The 13,530-nt window shown below is 64.6% G+C and overlaps 1 protein-coding gene across 1 annotated transcript; it reads left to right on the forward strand.

Moving 5' to 3' along the window:
* Positions 1-226: 226 nt before the first annotated feature.
* On the forward strand, positions 227-3,711 carry LOC125752365 (uncharacterized). Its single transcript, XM_049093068.1, has 2 exons — positions 227-338; positions 3,251-3,711. The coding sequence occupies exons 1-2, from the start codon at positions 260-262 to the stop codon at positions 3,709-3,711; spliced, it is 540 nt and encodes a 179-aa protein (XP_048949025.1). The 5' UTR covers positions 227-259.
* Positions 3,712-13,530: the final 9,819 nt, after the last annotated feature.

Genomic DNA, 13,530 nt, shown 5'->3' on the forward strand with positions numbered 1-13,530 from the left:
AAGAAGAGGCGTGGAGGCCCTTGAACCTGGGTGGGGGCTGGTGCAGAGGGGCCCAGAGGTGTCTGGGTGTCAGGGTGGGGTCAGATGGCTCCTGAGCAGGGCAGGTGAGCTGCAGGGGCGTGGGGGGACGGGGGCCTCCCCCTCCAGGGCCCAGCTCACTTCCAGGTGGGGTCCCTTTAAATGCAAGGTTCTCTCCCCTCACAGAAGCCCCCCCCCCCGCCCTGTCTGTCTCCTGGGCAGCCAGGTAAACAAGCCCCATATGCAGTTTGCTGACATGGCTTCCCCTCTCTCGGACCCCAGCCCTGTAGGTCTGCCCCCTGCTCCTGTGGCCCCTCCAGGTGAGTTCCGCGGTGGAGGCAGGGACGGGGGAGAAGGAGGTATCCTTGCCTCTGGGGCTGCTGTCCTGCCCCCTCTTCCTGGGAGGGGGGAGGTTTGCCAAGTTTGCACCGCAGGACAGGGTTGCGGGGGGGCACTGACCTCACCCCCCAACATTCCCTTCTTCCCTCTCTCCTCTCGGCCCACTGTCCTGTGGCCCTCCCGGGGGTCCTGCAACCCCTGGGTCCCTGAGCCACTCAGGGGTTCTCCTCACCCCTCAGGCCCCTTCCAGAACATTCTCTGCCCCCCTTTCCCCACTGCCTCCTAAAACCCCAGTGCCGGGTCCCCGGTCCTCAGGCGTACACACCCATCACCCCTCCTGGACAGGGGCAGTCATTCACCCCCTTGAATTTGGGACCCTGGCCCTGACCCTCTCCATCCCTGTGGTCGTGGCCGAGGTGGCTTCTTCCTTCACCCTGGCCCCTCGGTTCCCCAGACTCCCCTGCAGCATCCTGTCCCCCTGCCCCCATCCCCCACCTTCACCCTGGCCGTGCCCTTGGCCTCATCAGCGCCCCGACTGCAGCCTGGCCCTGACCCCATCCTCTGGAGTCGGGAGTCTCGCCCGAGCTCAGGCCCTCAGAGCAGGACTCCCGTCCTCCTGGGGCGAACCTGCAGCCCAGCGTTTCCAGCACGTTCTGTGTTCTCCCTCCCTCCCTTTCCGCTCACCCAGCCCTGCCACGATCATCACACCCGCACACACACCCTCCTTCCCTGGGCCCTCTGTGTTTTATTGTCCCAGCCTGGCAACCCCCCAGCTGCCCGCCCACGCCCCGCCTGCACCCATGCAGCTGAGCGAGCTGGGGATAAACTCAACCGCTAATGCTCTTTAAATTCCTGACTGTGAGCCTGAGGGCCTCGGTCTTCGCCCACTCCCACCGCATCGCTCCCTCTGTCCGGTCTCTCTGGCTCCGAGCCCCCCCACCTTCCCCACTCAGCTGCTGGCCTTGCTCCCTCTTTCAAGAAACTAAAGCCATCGGAAGAGGACTCCCGGGGCCCCAGCCCCCCAGGCACCTGCCCACCTGCACCTGTGCCCATGGCGGCTCTGTCCACCCAATCCCGGCTCTCAGCAGGCCAGGGAGAGGGGGAGGCGCTCCTGCCTACTCAGGCCACCCCCACCCTCCCTCTCCACTAGCGTGACATCTTCTCTCCTCGCTAGATCTTTCCAGCGACATAAAAGCATGCGGTTGTACCCTGTCTCTTGACCCCTTTTCCCTCTCAGCTACCGTCCTGTTTCTCTGCTCCCCATTTATAGCAGACTCCTCACAAAGGTTAGGTACACTCGCGGCTTCCCAGTCTCCCCTCCCACCCGCTCAAGAGCCGCCCTCCCTTCCCGGCACTTCACTAAAGCGGCTCTGCTCAAGGTCACCGGTGACCTCCATGGAGGAGAGCGGGGTCAGCTCTGAGGCCTCGCCTGATGGGACTCGTCAGCGTCTCTGGGCCCAGGAGCGCCCCTCCTCCTCGCCTGTGCTCCTGGTCTTCCTCTCGCGTCACTGCTTCCTCCTCCTCCCCCTCTCCCTGGCCTGCTCAGAGAGGGGGGCCCCAGGCCCTTCCCTTTCCATGCCCCGGCCCCTCCGCCTCATTCCGCTCCATCTCCCCGGGTCTCGCTCCAGCCGGGAGCCCCTGCCCCAAGTTCAGACTCCAAGCCCACTGTCCTCCACGTCTTCCACCGGCCCCTCACCTGCATCGCTGCCCTGCCTGCACCCTGGGCCCCTTGCTGCCGCCCTTACCTCCTCACCTGCCTGCACCGCAACAGCCAGGCTCACCTGGCCACATGCAAGTCAGAAGGCGGCACTCCTCTCACGGGTGCCAGGGTCCTCCCCTCTCCTCCTCTGGGGGCTGCCTCCAGACCTCCTCTCTTCTCTGCAGCTTTCTCTCATCCCCAGCTCACAGCCACACCACACAGCCTGCCCTACCTGCTGGCACTGAACCCCAGCCGCCCCCCCAGGAGGCCTGCAGGGCAGCGGGCTGGGGGATGGACAGGGACCCTTCAGCCCCATGATGGGAGCGCCCTGCCCGGGCCTCCTTGGAGCTGTCCCGCGGTGCTGAGCACAACGGTCCCTGAACTGGCCCCTCTGGCCTTGTCCACAGCCCCCTCAGAGCCAGATCCCCCCCATCCCACCACGCCACCACCTGGGGACTGGTGGCTTGGGCACATCCATGGGACCAAGCTGGGAAATCACCCTCCGGTGACAAAGTAGATCAGTCTGTGCCATCTCGTCTGTGAGGGTGCAGAACAGGCTGGATTGTTCCCAACTCTTAGAGGGGGACACTGAACACACCGGAGGGTTGATGTGCTCCCAGGGGAGGGTGTCCAACAGACACAGAACCAATTCACCCTCTGTCCCCTGGGGCTGCTCCAGCCCCCGGGCCCCAGGGTCGCTGTGCCAGGCTGGGACACGGCTGTCACCTCCGCCTGCAAGGCCTGGTATTGGGCCCCTCTGTCTCCTCCCGGCTAAGTGCTTCTCCGTGCTGTGTCCTCACCTCATCCTCACGGGCCCTGATCCCACCTGCAGGCTGGGCTCCCGCGGTCCCCCCTCTGCACAGCCTAGCATCAACTTTCCACCCAGAGTGACCACATCACCCTCCCCGGCCGCTGCTGTGAGCTGGGCCCGGCGTCAGAGACTGTGCAGGAGGCCCTGCCAAGCTCCCCGGGCTCCTCTGTCCCAGTCTTCCCGGGAGCAGTGCCGAGGGGCCCACCCTTCGGCGCCCTCTGCCCTCCTTGTTTTCGGGCCCTGGGCCCTCGGGGGTTGGCCTCGCGGTTCCCCTGTCAGCCCCGGGGGGATGGGGGCACCGCGGCCTTGCAGGGTGCGCCCTGGGGCCGCCTCTGGGCCAGCCGCACTGCCCTCTGTCGCCCCCGGGGCCGTGGCCCCCCCAGGTCCCGCCGTGCCCCCGGAGCCCCCATTCCCGGACATCTACGGCGGGGATGCGCAGCTCTGGGCGGCCCACTTCCGCGGCATCGGGCGCGCCTACCGCGCGCTGGGCAAGGAGGATGACTTCGCCATCCGCGTGCTCACCGAGGACTTCACGCTGCCCTTCCCGTTCGCCTGGCCACCGGGGCCCGACCCGGCCCGCGGGCCGCTCTTCTACGACCCGCACGACCGCGCGGGCTTCGACTTCCTGCTGCGCGGCCCGGGCGCGCCGCCCCCTGCGCTGCTGCGGCCCCTGCACGCCACGGCCCAGGCCGCCCTGCGCAAGCGGCGCCTCGAGCGCCTGGCCCTGAGCTACGCCAGCGCGGGCGCGCCCTGGCCCGGCCTGCTGCTGCTGGCACCTGCGCCCGGCCCCGCCGCCTTCCCGGGGCCCGAGGCCGCCCCCGCCGGGGCCCCCGGGCTGGGCTAGCTGCAACCACGCCGCCAATAAAGCATTGCTCTGCTCCGCTCGTCCAGGCTCTTCGCTGGGCATCCCCGGGCAGGCGGGACAGGGGGCTGAGCCCGGGGCGCGACCCGGTCGCCGGTGCTGCCCGGGAGCCACCCGGGGCTCCAGGGCACATCGAGTGAAGGAGTGAGGTCAGAATAGCCCCTGGCGCAGGCTGTCGGAGGGATGGGGCCCGGGATGGGGGCTTGTGGCCGGGCGGCCACCCGCAGGGCCTGCATTCTGGACCCCAGAGCTGGGGGTGGTTGCTCATCCCACAGATCAGGACACTGAGGCCCTGAAGGAGCATGGGGATCGGGTTCCCTGCACACCCGACCTCCAGTTCAGTGGTTTCTCCTTCCTCCAAGATGAGAGTTCTGGGGGGATGGGGAGCCTCCTCTTATGTCCCCCAAAGCCTCTGGTGGGCCCAGAACAACCACCGGCGAGCCAGCCTCCATCCCGGGTGCGCCTCCCGCTGTGGGGCGGCTCCAGCAGCACAGAGCCTCCGCACGCATGGCCCTGGCAGGTTTCTCGGCCGACCCCGGGGGCCAGAGGCTTAGGTGTCCTCCTGGGGGGTGGGGTGGGGGGGGATTCCAGGTGTGCCGGGGAGACGGGCGCCCTGGGAGGGTGCGTTCTCACTCCGGTGCAGACAGAATCCAGGTTCTTTTTTTCCTTTCTTCTGATCTGGGAGTTATTTATAGCTTCCCAGTCGTGGGCAGAAATGGTTTTTCCAGAGCCTTGCTTGGTTTGCTTGGAGAACCAGTGACAGGAAGGGCTCACCTCTGGAAGAGAAGGAGGTCCCTGGGCTCTGGGAGAGGGGTCCCCAGCTTTCCCTCCACCCCTCCAGGCTCCTTCCACCTGTCGACTTTGTCTTTTCCATTTTATTGGGATGCACAACAGTTCCTTTGTAATATCTGTGCGTCTGGCTCCCCATGGGGCAACAGCAGTAATGACACCAGGTGCTGTGCCTCCTATGTTGTGTATTAATTGTTTAGGTCCACCCAGGAGCAGTCCCTAAACATGGATCCGAATGCAGTTTATTTGAGAGTTGACACTCAAGTGGGCGAGCAAGGAAGTGACAGAGGAGGGAAGGAAGGCCTTGGCAGGTGCGAAGCCCAGAGAATTAACCCTCTGGACACCGGGGGGTCCCCGTGGGGGCCCTGGGAGACGGCGCTGGGTGCTGATGCATGCCCCACCCCAGGGGCAAGACAGACAGGGGTCTATCTCCACCCCCGGGGCGGCTCCTCTGACGGCTCCACCGGCCCTGTGGGGACAGAGCTCGTGCATCTCCCAAAACAGCAGAAACAGAGTCGCCATTGAAAGATTCCTGAAACAAGCTGGCAGAGGAATTTTATGGCCGCAGGGAGTAATGACAAAAATTCAGGATTTCTGCTTAGTATTTTTTCTTTAAGTAGAATTTTTTTTTCTAGAAATGTATTTTTTTTTTTTATAAATCTAGTTGATGAAAGGATATTATTACTCGGGAACAGATTGGAAATAAAAGCGCTGGTCCTTTGCCACCACTTGTTCGAGAGGCATTGACCAAGGGCACAAAGATCCCAGATGAGTTACCTGATGAAGACACTCACATGATCAGAAAGAAAAAAAAAAAAGTAAAAGGCGGCAATAAGTGCTAGGAAGAAAATGAGAAGGGGCGGACGGTATTTCACACAGGGTGGTCAGGAAGGGAGCTGCAGGGCGGGGGACGCAGAGCCCCTCTCTTCACGGGGGCACAGGCTTCTCGGTCCCAGGGCCCTTGCACAACCACAGCCTTATGTCATCCTCATGGCACCTCCGTGGAGATGGCAGACAGACGAGGACATGGAGGCCTCGAGAGGGCACAGGGCTTGCCCAGGGGCATGAGGCCATGTGTTCTAGAACTCAGTTAAAACCACGGCCTGCCCTAACAGGCTTAAACTACAAAAGGTTCAAAAATGGTTTATAAAACTGGAAGATCCAGAAATAAACTGAGCTTCAGGTAAGGTTCGATCCAGGACTCAAGCCTTGCTTCGGGCAGTAGCGCACATTGGCTGGCTTGGGCCCGTGTTGCCTGAACCCCCCCCCCCCCCGCCCCCAGTTCCCTTGACTGGGTTGTAAGGACCGGGCCTGGAGCACCGTGCAAGCCTCGATAGGGGAGGAGGGAGGAGTGATGGGGGACGGCCTCCGTGTCCATCCCAGCCGAGAGGCATGGGCATTTGGCCCCAGGGCTGACGACATCTTCCAAATCACACGTTTTCTCTTCCAGTCAGATGTGCTGGTCCCACGGAGGAGCGTGGTCAGAAAAACTAACGTCTGCCCTTCAGTGTAGAGCGGGGTGGAAAACCTGAGTAGTGTTCTGAGCACGGGGGGCAGGTGCTGGGTCCAGTGCTGGGGCCGAGCGTTCAGGCGGGGGAGGCGCAGGGTTGGGAGGATGTCAGGACATCACCTGCCTGTCACCCCTTAGATGAGCGCGTGGGCAGTCGCTGCTTGTCCCGCGGGGAGAGCCCGGGGCCCTCGCTTGGCCACTGGGATGGTCAGAGCTCATCTGTGGGTCAGGTCGCCCTGGGGCAGAGCCCGGCGGGGAGAGGACAGCTGCCTCCGTCGTGACCATCATGTGTCCCCTTGTCTTCACCCCGGCGGCTGCCCCTCCTCTGTCCGGGGCCCTGCTGCCTGCTGTGCCTCCCGCAGAGCCTGGCACCCACCTTCCCTCCGCTGACCTTGCTCGCTGGCCTCACTCGCTCGCTCAGGTCGGGGCGGGGGGAGCCCACAGCCTCGTGGGTAGTTCCCAGCCCTGGGGCAGCAGCCCCCGGGGGCAGGGCTGTGACCTGTCAGCGTGCAGTGGGGAAGCCCGTGTTGGCAACAGTGGGTGCTCACCTGGTATTTTCTGAATTTGTGACAAAGGCCTGGGGATACAACCGGGGTCCTCCCTCCCTTCTGGGTGCAGGTGGGCCCCGGGGGAGGGGCAGGGCCCTGGCGCGTCGGTTCAGAGCCCCAGGCTGGGTCCCCTACCTCACCGTCGTCACGGGCCTTCCCAGGGAGAGGGGGGGGTGTCACGCCCTTCCGCGTTCTGTTGGATTCCTGGGCTGCTGAGAACAGGGGTCGGGGCACCCTCCCCCCCGCCCCCCGCCTTTGCTCCATTTTCCTCTGGAACAGACTCTGAGGAGCAGCGAGGATGTTTAATTAATTGCAATTACAATCTTCAAAGGAAGCCGAGAGTTGAAAGTTGTTCCTAATTACTGTGTTATGATGTCGGCCGGCTCCCCAAATTGATTGTGTTAGAATTTCCGATGGAGGATTAATTGAGTTGCCGTGAGGACCCACTTGAGTCCCTCCCCCTTCAGATAACGCCCTGCTCAGGCCGGAGGCGCTGGCCTGGAATGACAATGAAGGCCCGGCCACTGGAGGCTGCAGGCAGGCGTCTGGATGGAGGGCTCAATGCCCAGGTCGGGACCGGGGGCGTCGGCGTGGGCGACTGGATGGGCACCGGGAGGGTTCGCCCACACCGCGCACCGAGAGTGTCCTGTTCCCGCCTTCTGGAACAACCCAGGGCGATGGGTGGGGTCGGGTGACTAGGGTCGGCCAATGGGTCCTGGGCGCCATGTGTCTGTCACTTCTGGGCCAGCGTGAGTCCCTCTGCCTGGTGACCCGGGGGTGCTGGCGACAGTGGCTCCTCCAGCATCCCGAGGCCCGGGGCCGGCCTTCGGGGCCTCGCAGCGGCTCATCCCACGGCGGGCTGGGAGCGGAGAGACCCCACAAGGGCTCTGGAACATGCCCTGGGGGTGGGCACCAGCCTGGCTCCCGGGGATGAAGAGGGCGTCCCCCTCGTGTGTGGGCACCGGTGCACTCGCAGGACGCCTGCCTCCTCTGTGGGTCCAAGGTTCTGGCAGCGAGTCAGGAAATGTGTGCAGTGACAACGAAGGAAAGGTCTGGAAGGTCTAGAGAGCTCGTTCAGCTGCTGCGACCTGGGGGCGGGCCGGCGGGGACAATCCAGTCGGACCTGCTGGACATTGGAGCGGAGCGGGGAGGCCGCAGGGTTTCCTGAAAGCCGCCCGGGAAGCAGGGGAGGGCGCAGCCAGGGGCGCCCAGGCCTGGGAGGGACGGAGTTTCGGGAGCCCCCTGAGGGGGCGGCCCAGGCGGCGAGGCCTGCGGGCTCACAGGCTCAGCGCCGAAGCAGGTCTGTCCGATGGCGGCTGCGTCTCCCCGATGGCCCCCGAGGCGTGCACGTGGGCCTGGGCTTCTCGTCTGTGCAGCGGGCCGGCCCGCACGTGCGTGCCCGGGGCCCGGGTCTTCTCTGCTAGTGGCGCCGGGGACTGTCCCTGGCAGCGCCGCTGGGGCCCATTTCAGGCCCTGGCGCCAAGTTAGGGGCGATGGGTTCTCCTGTGGCCCTTTAATTCCGAGCACCAGTGAGCCCTGAAGTTCCACTAAGGGGAGTTGCTGATGGCCCCAGCCATGGGGGAGTTGAGAGGAACCTCGGGGACAGGTGGGGGCCGGGGAGGGGTGGCTTCGAGCAGGCCACGCCAGGCTCCACCTCGGAGGGCGCCGGGAGGCTTCCAGGGAATTCTGAAGTTTGGCCGAGTCAGCGTCCCAGCCCCAGACCAGGCGGATCCCCATCAGCCCCTAGTTTCTCAGCTGGGGAAACTGAGGAATGCCACAATGGCTGGGCGGGTTTCCGTTGTGCTTCCAAGGGCGGCCCTGCGTGGCGGCCAAGCTCCCCGACCTCTCCGAGCTCCGCGGCCCTCATGTGTCAAGTGGGGTGATGGGGGACGGGGTTGAGCCGTCCCGGGGACCCCAGGGGCCGGGGTGTGTCAGCGCTCGGCCCAGGCCTGGCTCATGAGGGCTCGGCCCCACATCTGACGGCGGGGCGTCCCGGGGTGGGCCTCCGTCCCCTGACCACAGTCCTGTCCGCGGTCACGGCCACGCTGAGTCACCGCCGGTTCCCAGGCCGGGCGCTGCGGCTGGAAAAAGTCCCAGGGAGCCGCCCCCACTCCCCTTAAACGCACATTTGTTCCAGATCCATGAATATGCGATTGTCGCCCACCTCCTCCGGGGGACCGCGAGCTTCCTCCACTTGTGCAGCGAAACTCTACATTAATCACGGCTAATTGCTAGCGGGACTCGTTTATGTCAAGAGCCGTTATTCCCGGGAATAAAGGGGAATAAAGGATGGCTCCTTTCAGGAAGTGCCGCGTCGCCCGGGAAGGAGCAATGCCAGACCCGGACCAGGCCCCCGGCCCCCGCCCGGCCCACTTCCCGCGGCCCCAACTGCCTGTGACAAAACGTGGGGGCCTCTGGCCTTTGCTGAATCTTCAGGGAAATGAGCACATCCATCATGTTCACGCGTTTTTCTGAAGTTGTTGTGAGTTTCCTTGAAACCAAGGAGCAGTTTTTTTTTTTTTTTTTTTGTCTTTTTTTTCCCCCTTTTTTTGGCAACAACAGCTGGGAATACAGTGACACTTTCTAAAAACTGCCACTTATTGCCTGGGGACGGGGCAGGGGAGGAGCCCAGCCTGCCAAGCCCCAGGCCCAGACTGTGCGCATGGCCGGATGGGATCCTTCCTGGCTTCTCCAGAGGTGCGGGGAGGCCGGGGGACGGGGCGAGGCCGGGGCAGGTCCGGGGTGGGCTGGGGGGTGTCGAGGCCGGGGCAGGTGCGGGGTAGGCTGGGGGTGGCAAGGCCAGGGCAGGTGCAGGGTGGGCTGGGGGGGCGGCAGGGGGGAGGCAGGCTCACCAACCAGGACCCCAAAGACAGGTCCATCCAAGGGCGGTGGAGGGGAGTTTCTGCATGTGACTCGTTTGCACTGGGGCGTGTCCTCAGGAGTTTACTAACTGGAATATCGCTCCCTGTTTCCTTATCATCAGGGTGTCTGACTGACGCGTGTTAATCCTGCCCGAGGCCACACCTGTGGGCACTGGGTGTGCAGAGCTGCAAGAGCTGCGTGCACATAATCGCTTGTGTCTGTGCCCATGTGCCCGTGTGCATGCGTACATGTGTGTACCCGCCTGTGTTTTCACGTGGGCTTGCGGGTGAGGACACGTGTGCACCTGCGTGCATCTGCATGTGTGCATGAGCGTGCGTGCGTGTCTGTGGGCACCTGCGCCCACCAGTGTTTCTCGAAGGCAAATGAACAAAGCGCTTTGCGGTCCCGGAAGCTCCACCCACTGAGCTCTGGGCTCCGGCTCCGTGATCTGAGGACCATCTTGCTGAGGCGGAAACTGTGCCTGAGTGGGTCTGGGGTCGTGCCAGGGTCGTGCCAGGGGCCACACCCGAGGACCAGGCCCACAGGGGGGTGAGCAGGTGGGGGCAGCCCCTCCTGCCCCTCATGCCCCTCCCTCCCCCTTGGCCGCCCCCTGCTCTTGCCAGGCCTCTCCCCACCTCGTGCCACCCGGTGACCTCAGCCTACCTGCCTGCAGGCGGTGTCCCCGGCTGTGCTCCTGTACGTCCCCCACCCCCCCACCCCCGAGGCTCACAGGTGAGCTGTGCCCACTGTCCTCCCCTATGGCCCTGGGGAGTCTCTGGCTCCTCCCGCACCCCCACACCTCCCCCGGGAGCCCAGCGCCTCTCTGCTCCCCCTCGGCTCCATCTCTCTGGCTCAGGCGGTCTGGGGACCGCACCTCCTCTAGGAAGCCTCCCTGGCTCCTCCCATACCCCAGAGTTGGGATCCCCCAGGGCGGCCCCCCCCACCCCGGGGGTGTTGCCCAGCTCAGGGACGGTCGCTCCGCCGGGTGCCGTCCCCTGCCGGGGGCACAGAGGCAAATGCTCTGTGGTCCCACGTGTTGGGGACGTGAGCCACCTGTGAGGAGCTCGGGCTGCAGTAGGTGCCCCATCTCCTGCCCCGGACGCTGAGTCCCCCCCACGTCCCTGGGGGATGGCGGGCAGGTTCCAGCTGTGGCGGGTGCTTGGCCGGGGGGCCAGGGGCGGGCAGCACGGACTTCCCGCGGCGATGTGCGGAGACAGACCCAGACGCTGGTGGCAGCACCGGTGCCGACGGCCGCCTGCGTGCCCTGAGGCCGCCTGTAGCCTGGCGGAGGCCGGTGGGGGTCCTGTCTGCGTGTCAGCCCTGGGGCGGGAGCTGGCCCAGGGGGCTGCGGGGACCCAGACGAGCAGCGGGGGACCGGCCGAGGCTGCAGAGAAGCGGGCCGATCCGCGGGGCCGGCGGGGCGGGTGCGCCCGGATCCCTCTCCTGGGGCGAGGAGCCAGCAGTCTGCGCGAGAGCACGGGACCTCCCTTTGGGTGCTCGGCCACAGCCCGCTGGACGCGGCCCCGCCCCGGGGGGCTCGGGAGGCCTCGGGAGGCCTGGCAGCCCTTCCCCAGCCTGGGCACAGTTCACAAAGCCCTTTCCGTGCGTCCCCGGGGCCGCGGCTGGTGAGCGAGTGGACTCCGCCCGTCCACAGGGCCGGGTCCCAGGCTGTGCCGCGGGACCCCGCATCGGGGCGGTGCCGCCGGCTTCTTCCGGCCCTGCCCTCCGCCCCAGCCTCCTCGAGGTGCCCGGGCTCCTTGCCTCATCAAACTCCAGCCTCCCGGGAGAGGCCGGGCCTCCGGGCCAGAAGGACGCAGGCTCCCGCCCAGGCGTCTCCTCCGAGTAGCGGCGCCGATCGGGCAGGTGTCTTCCTGCCCGTCTCTGGCTCCTCGTCTGTCCGCGGGGACGAAGTGAAGTGAGGTGCACGTAGGACCCCAGCGAACTCGGGGACCTGGGCGGGGACCGGTCATGCCGCTCTTCGGGGAATCTCCACGTCCCCAGGCAGGCTGGCCCACCTCCGCGGCGCTTCCGAGTCTCCGCGAACGACCAGATGGCGTTTTGAGCATTTTAATAAGAGCTATTTGCAGTGTTGCTGCCATAAAAAATTCCTGCTTAATGAGCAAATGCACGTCGGTAGTGAGTTAAAGGGGCTTGGATGTTTTAAATATTATGTACGTCGTGTTCGTGTTAACAAACCTGATTTTTAATTACACCTTCCCTGGCTGCCTGGCTGGGCTGAGGGTAGGGGAAGGGAGAAAAAAATCAGGCAAAACAAGTGTGCTTTGCTGTCAGGAGCAACAGCCAATTTCCTGAGATTCCCCTTTGGCCGACACCCCACCGACGGCCACATAGACACGGAGCCCTGCAGGGACACGAGTGTGCCTCTGAGCCTGCCCCCAGCCCTGCCCCGGTCCCACGTGGAGCCCTCCCCTGGTTGGAGCACCCGCCCTGATCCCTGCTTGAACACTGAGACCAATCCTGGCCACGTCCTGAGCCCTGATCCCCGTCAAACACTGAGCGGGGACCCTGGTCACGGACTGAGCCCTGACTGCAGTCACAGGCTGAGCCCTGATCCCAGGCACTAATGGAGGCTTGGCCCCACTACAAACTTTGCCCTATTCCTGGCCATGTTCTGATCCCCAATCACAGCCATGGACTGAGCCTTGATCAGTTCACAGACCAAGCGCTATGGACTGAGCCTTGATCATTTTCATAGACCAAGCCCTATACACTGAGCCTTGATCAGTTCACAGACCAAGCCCTATGGACTGAGCCTTGATCATGTTCACAGACCAAGCCCTATGGACTGAGCCTTGATCATGTTCACAGACCAAGCCTGTCCTCATGTGCTCGTGACCTCGGTGACCTGTGCTGGTGGGTCAGAGCACACAGGGTCGTCCCGTGGTCCCAGGGAGGTGATTTGGGCTTCTGGGAATGTGTCGTGGGATGGACTCCTTTGCTGACAGCTTTCCAGGAACCCAAGGGTCTTCTCAATCCACAGTGTTCCCTCCTGCTGCCCTGCAAGGGTCCCCAGTCCCTCAGGAGCCCTGTGGTCTCATTCGTGGGAACAGCCGGTGCAGTGGCTGTGGTGGTGTGTCCGTGTGGTAGGCCCTGTGTGTGCATGCTCCTCGTTTCTCCACATGCCCCCACCAGGACGACCTGCTCTCCCCTTTCCCAAACGGTAAGATTTTAGCTCTGGGAGGTGGGCTGCCCACAGGTGGGGTCAGCTTGGGTGCTGTCGGCGTCACCAGGACTGGAACAGGGTCCTCGCCGAGGTGGGACCCTGAGAGGAGTGGCTCCCAGGAGGCCAGGCGAGTCAGCCTTGGGGAGGAGCTGTGTGGGGGGAGGAGCCAACGAGGGGAGGGTGTCCCCGGGCTGGACCCGGACCACCCCATGGTCCTTGCCAGGCTTTGAATGTCTAAGTGTTCCGATGCCCCTGTTCCCAGGGACGTTCTGCTGGGCGTGCAGCCTGGGGCGGGTACATGGAGTGGCGTGTCCTAAGGTGATGGGCTTTGGACAGGGGGGCTTCCAAGTGCTTCCTTGTGCCCCCTGTGTGAGCTGGGGGAAGCCCCAGAACCTCTTTGAACCCCGCTTCTTCTGCTTGAGGGTTTGCCCTCCCTCATGTGTGGGTCGTAAGGGCGACACGGCAGGCACACAGGTGACCCTTAATGGAGCCCAGGCTGTGGGGGTTCAGCCCCTTGGGGAGCCTGGGCTCTGGGCTAAGCACAGGCGCCCTTCTCAGGGTCCCCCCCACCCTTGCAGCAGAGCCCCGCGCACACCGGGTCCCAAGGATCTGGGGCTTCCTGTCTTCCTCCTCCCCATGCAGGCAAGCAGTGCTCCCTGTGACCAGCAGTGACAGCGGGTGCATCCAGGTGGGGACATTAGGTCCTGAGACTGCGGTCGGCCCAGGGACCTGTCACCCCTAACCTCAGGCTCGGTTCTTCACGGTCCCGGATGCAGCCCTTCCCTGGCTGGGCATTTGCAGAGCGCCAACTCTGAGCCGCGCGGGACAGGCCCCGGTGACACACAGGGGACGAGATGCAGCCCCTGCACTCCCGGAGCTCGTGCCCAGTGCTGGGAGACGTGTAGGGT

This window comes from Canis lupus, chromosome 13 (assembly GCF_003254725.2).
Source record: "Canis lupus dingo isolate Sandy chromosome 13, ASM325472v2, whole genome shotgun sequence".
NCBI classification, from domain to species: Eukaryota; Metazoa; Chordata; class Mammalia; order Carnivora; family Canidae; genus Canis; species Canis lupus.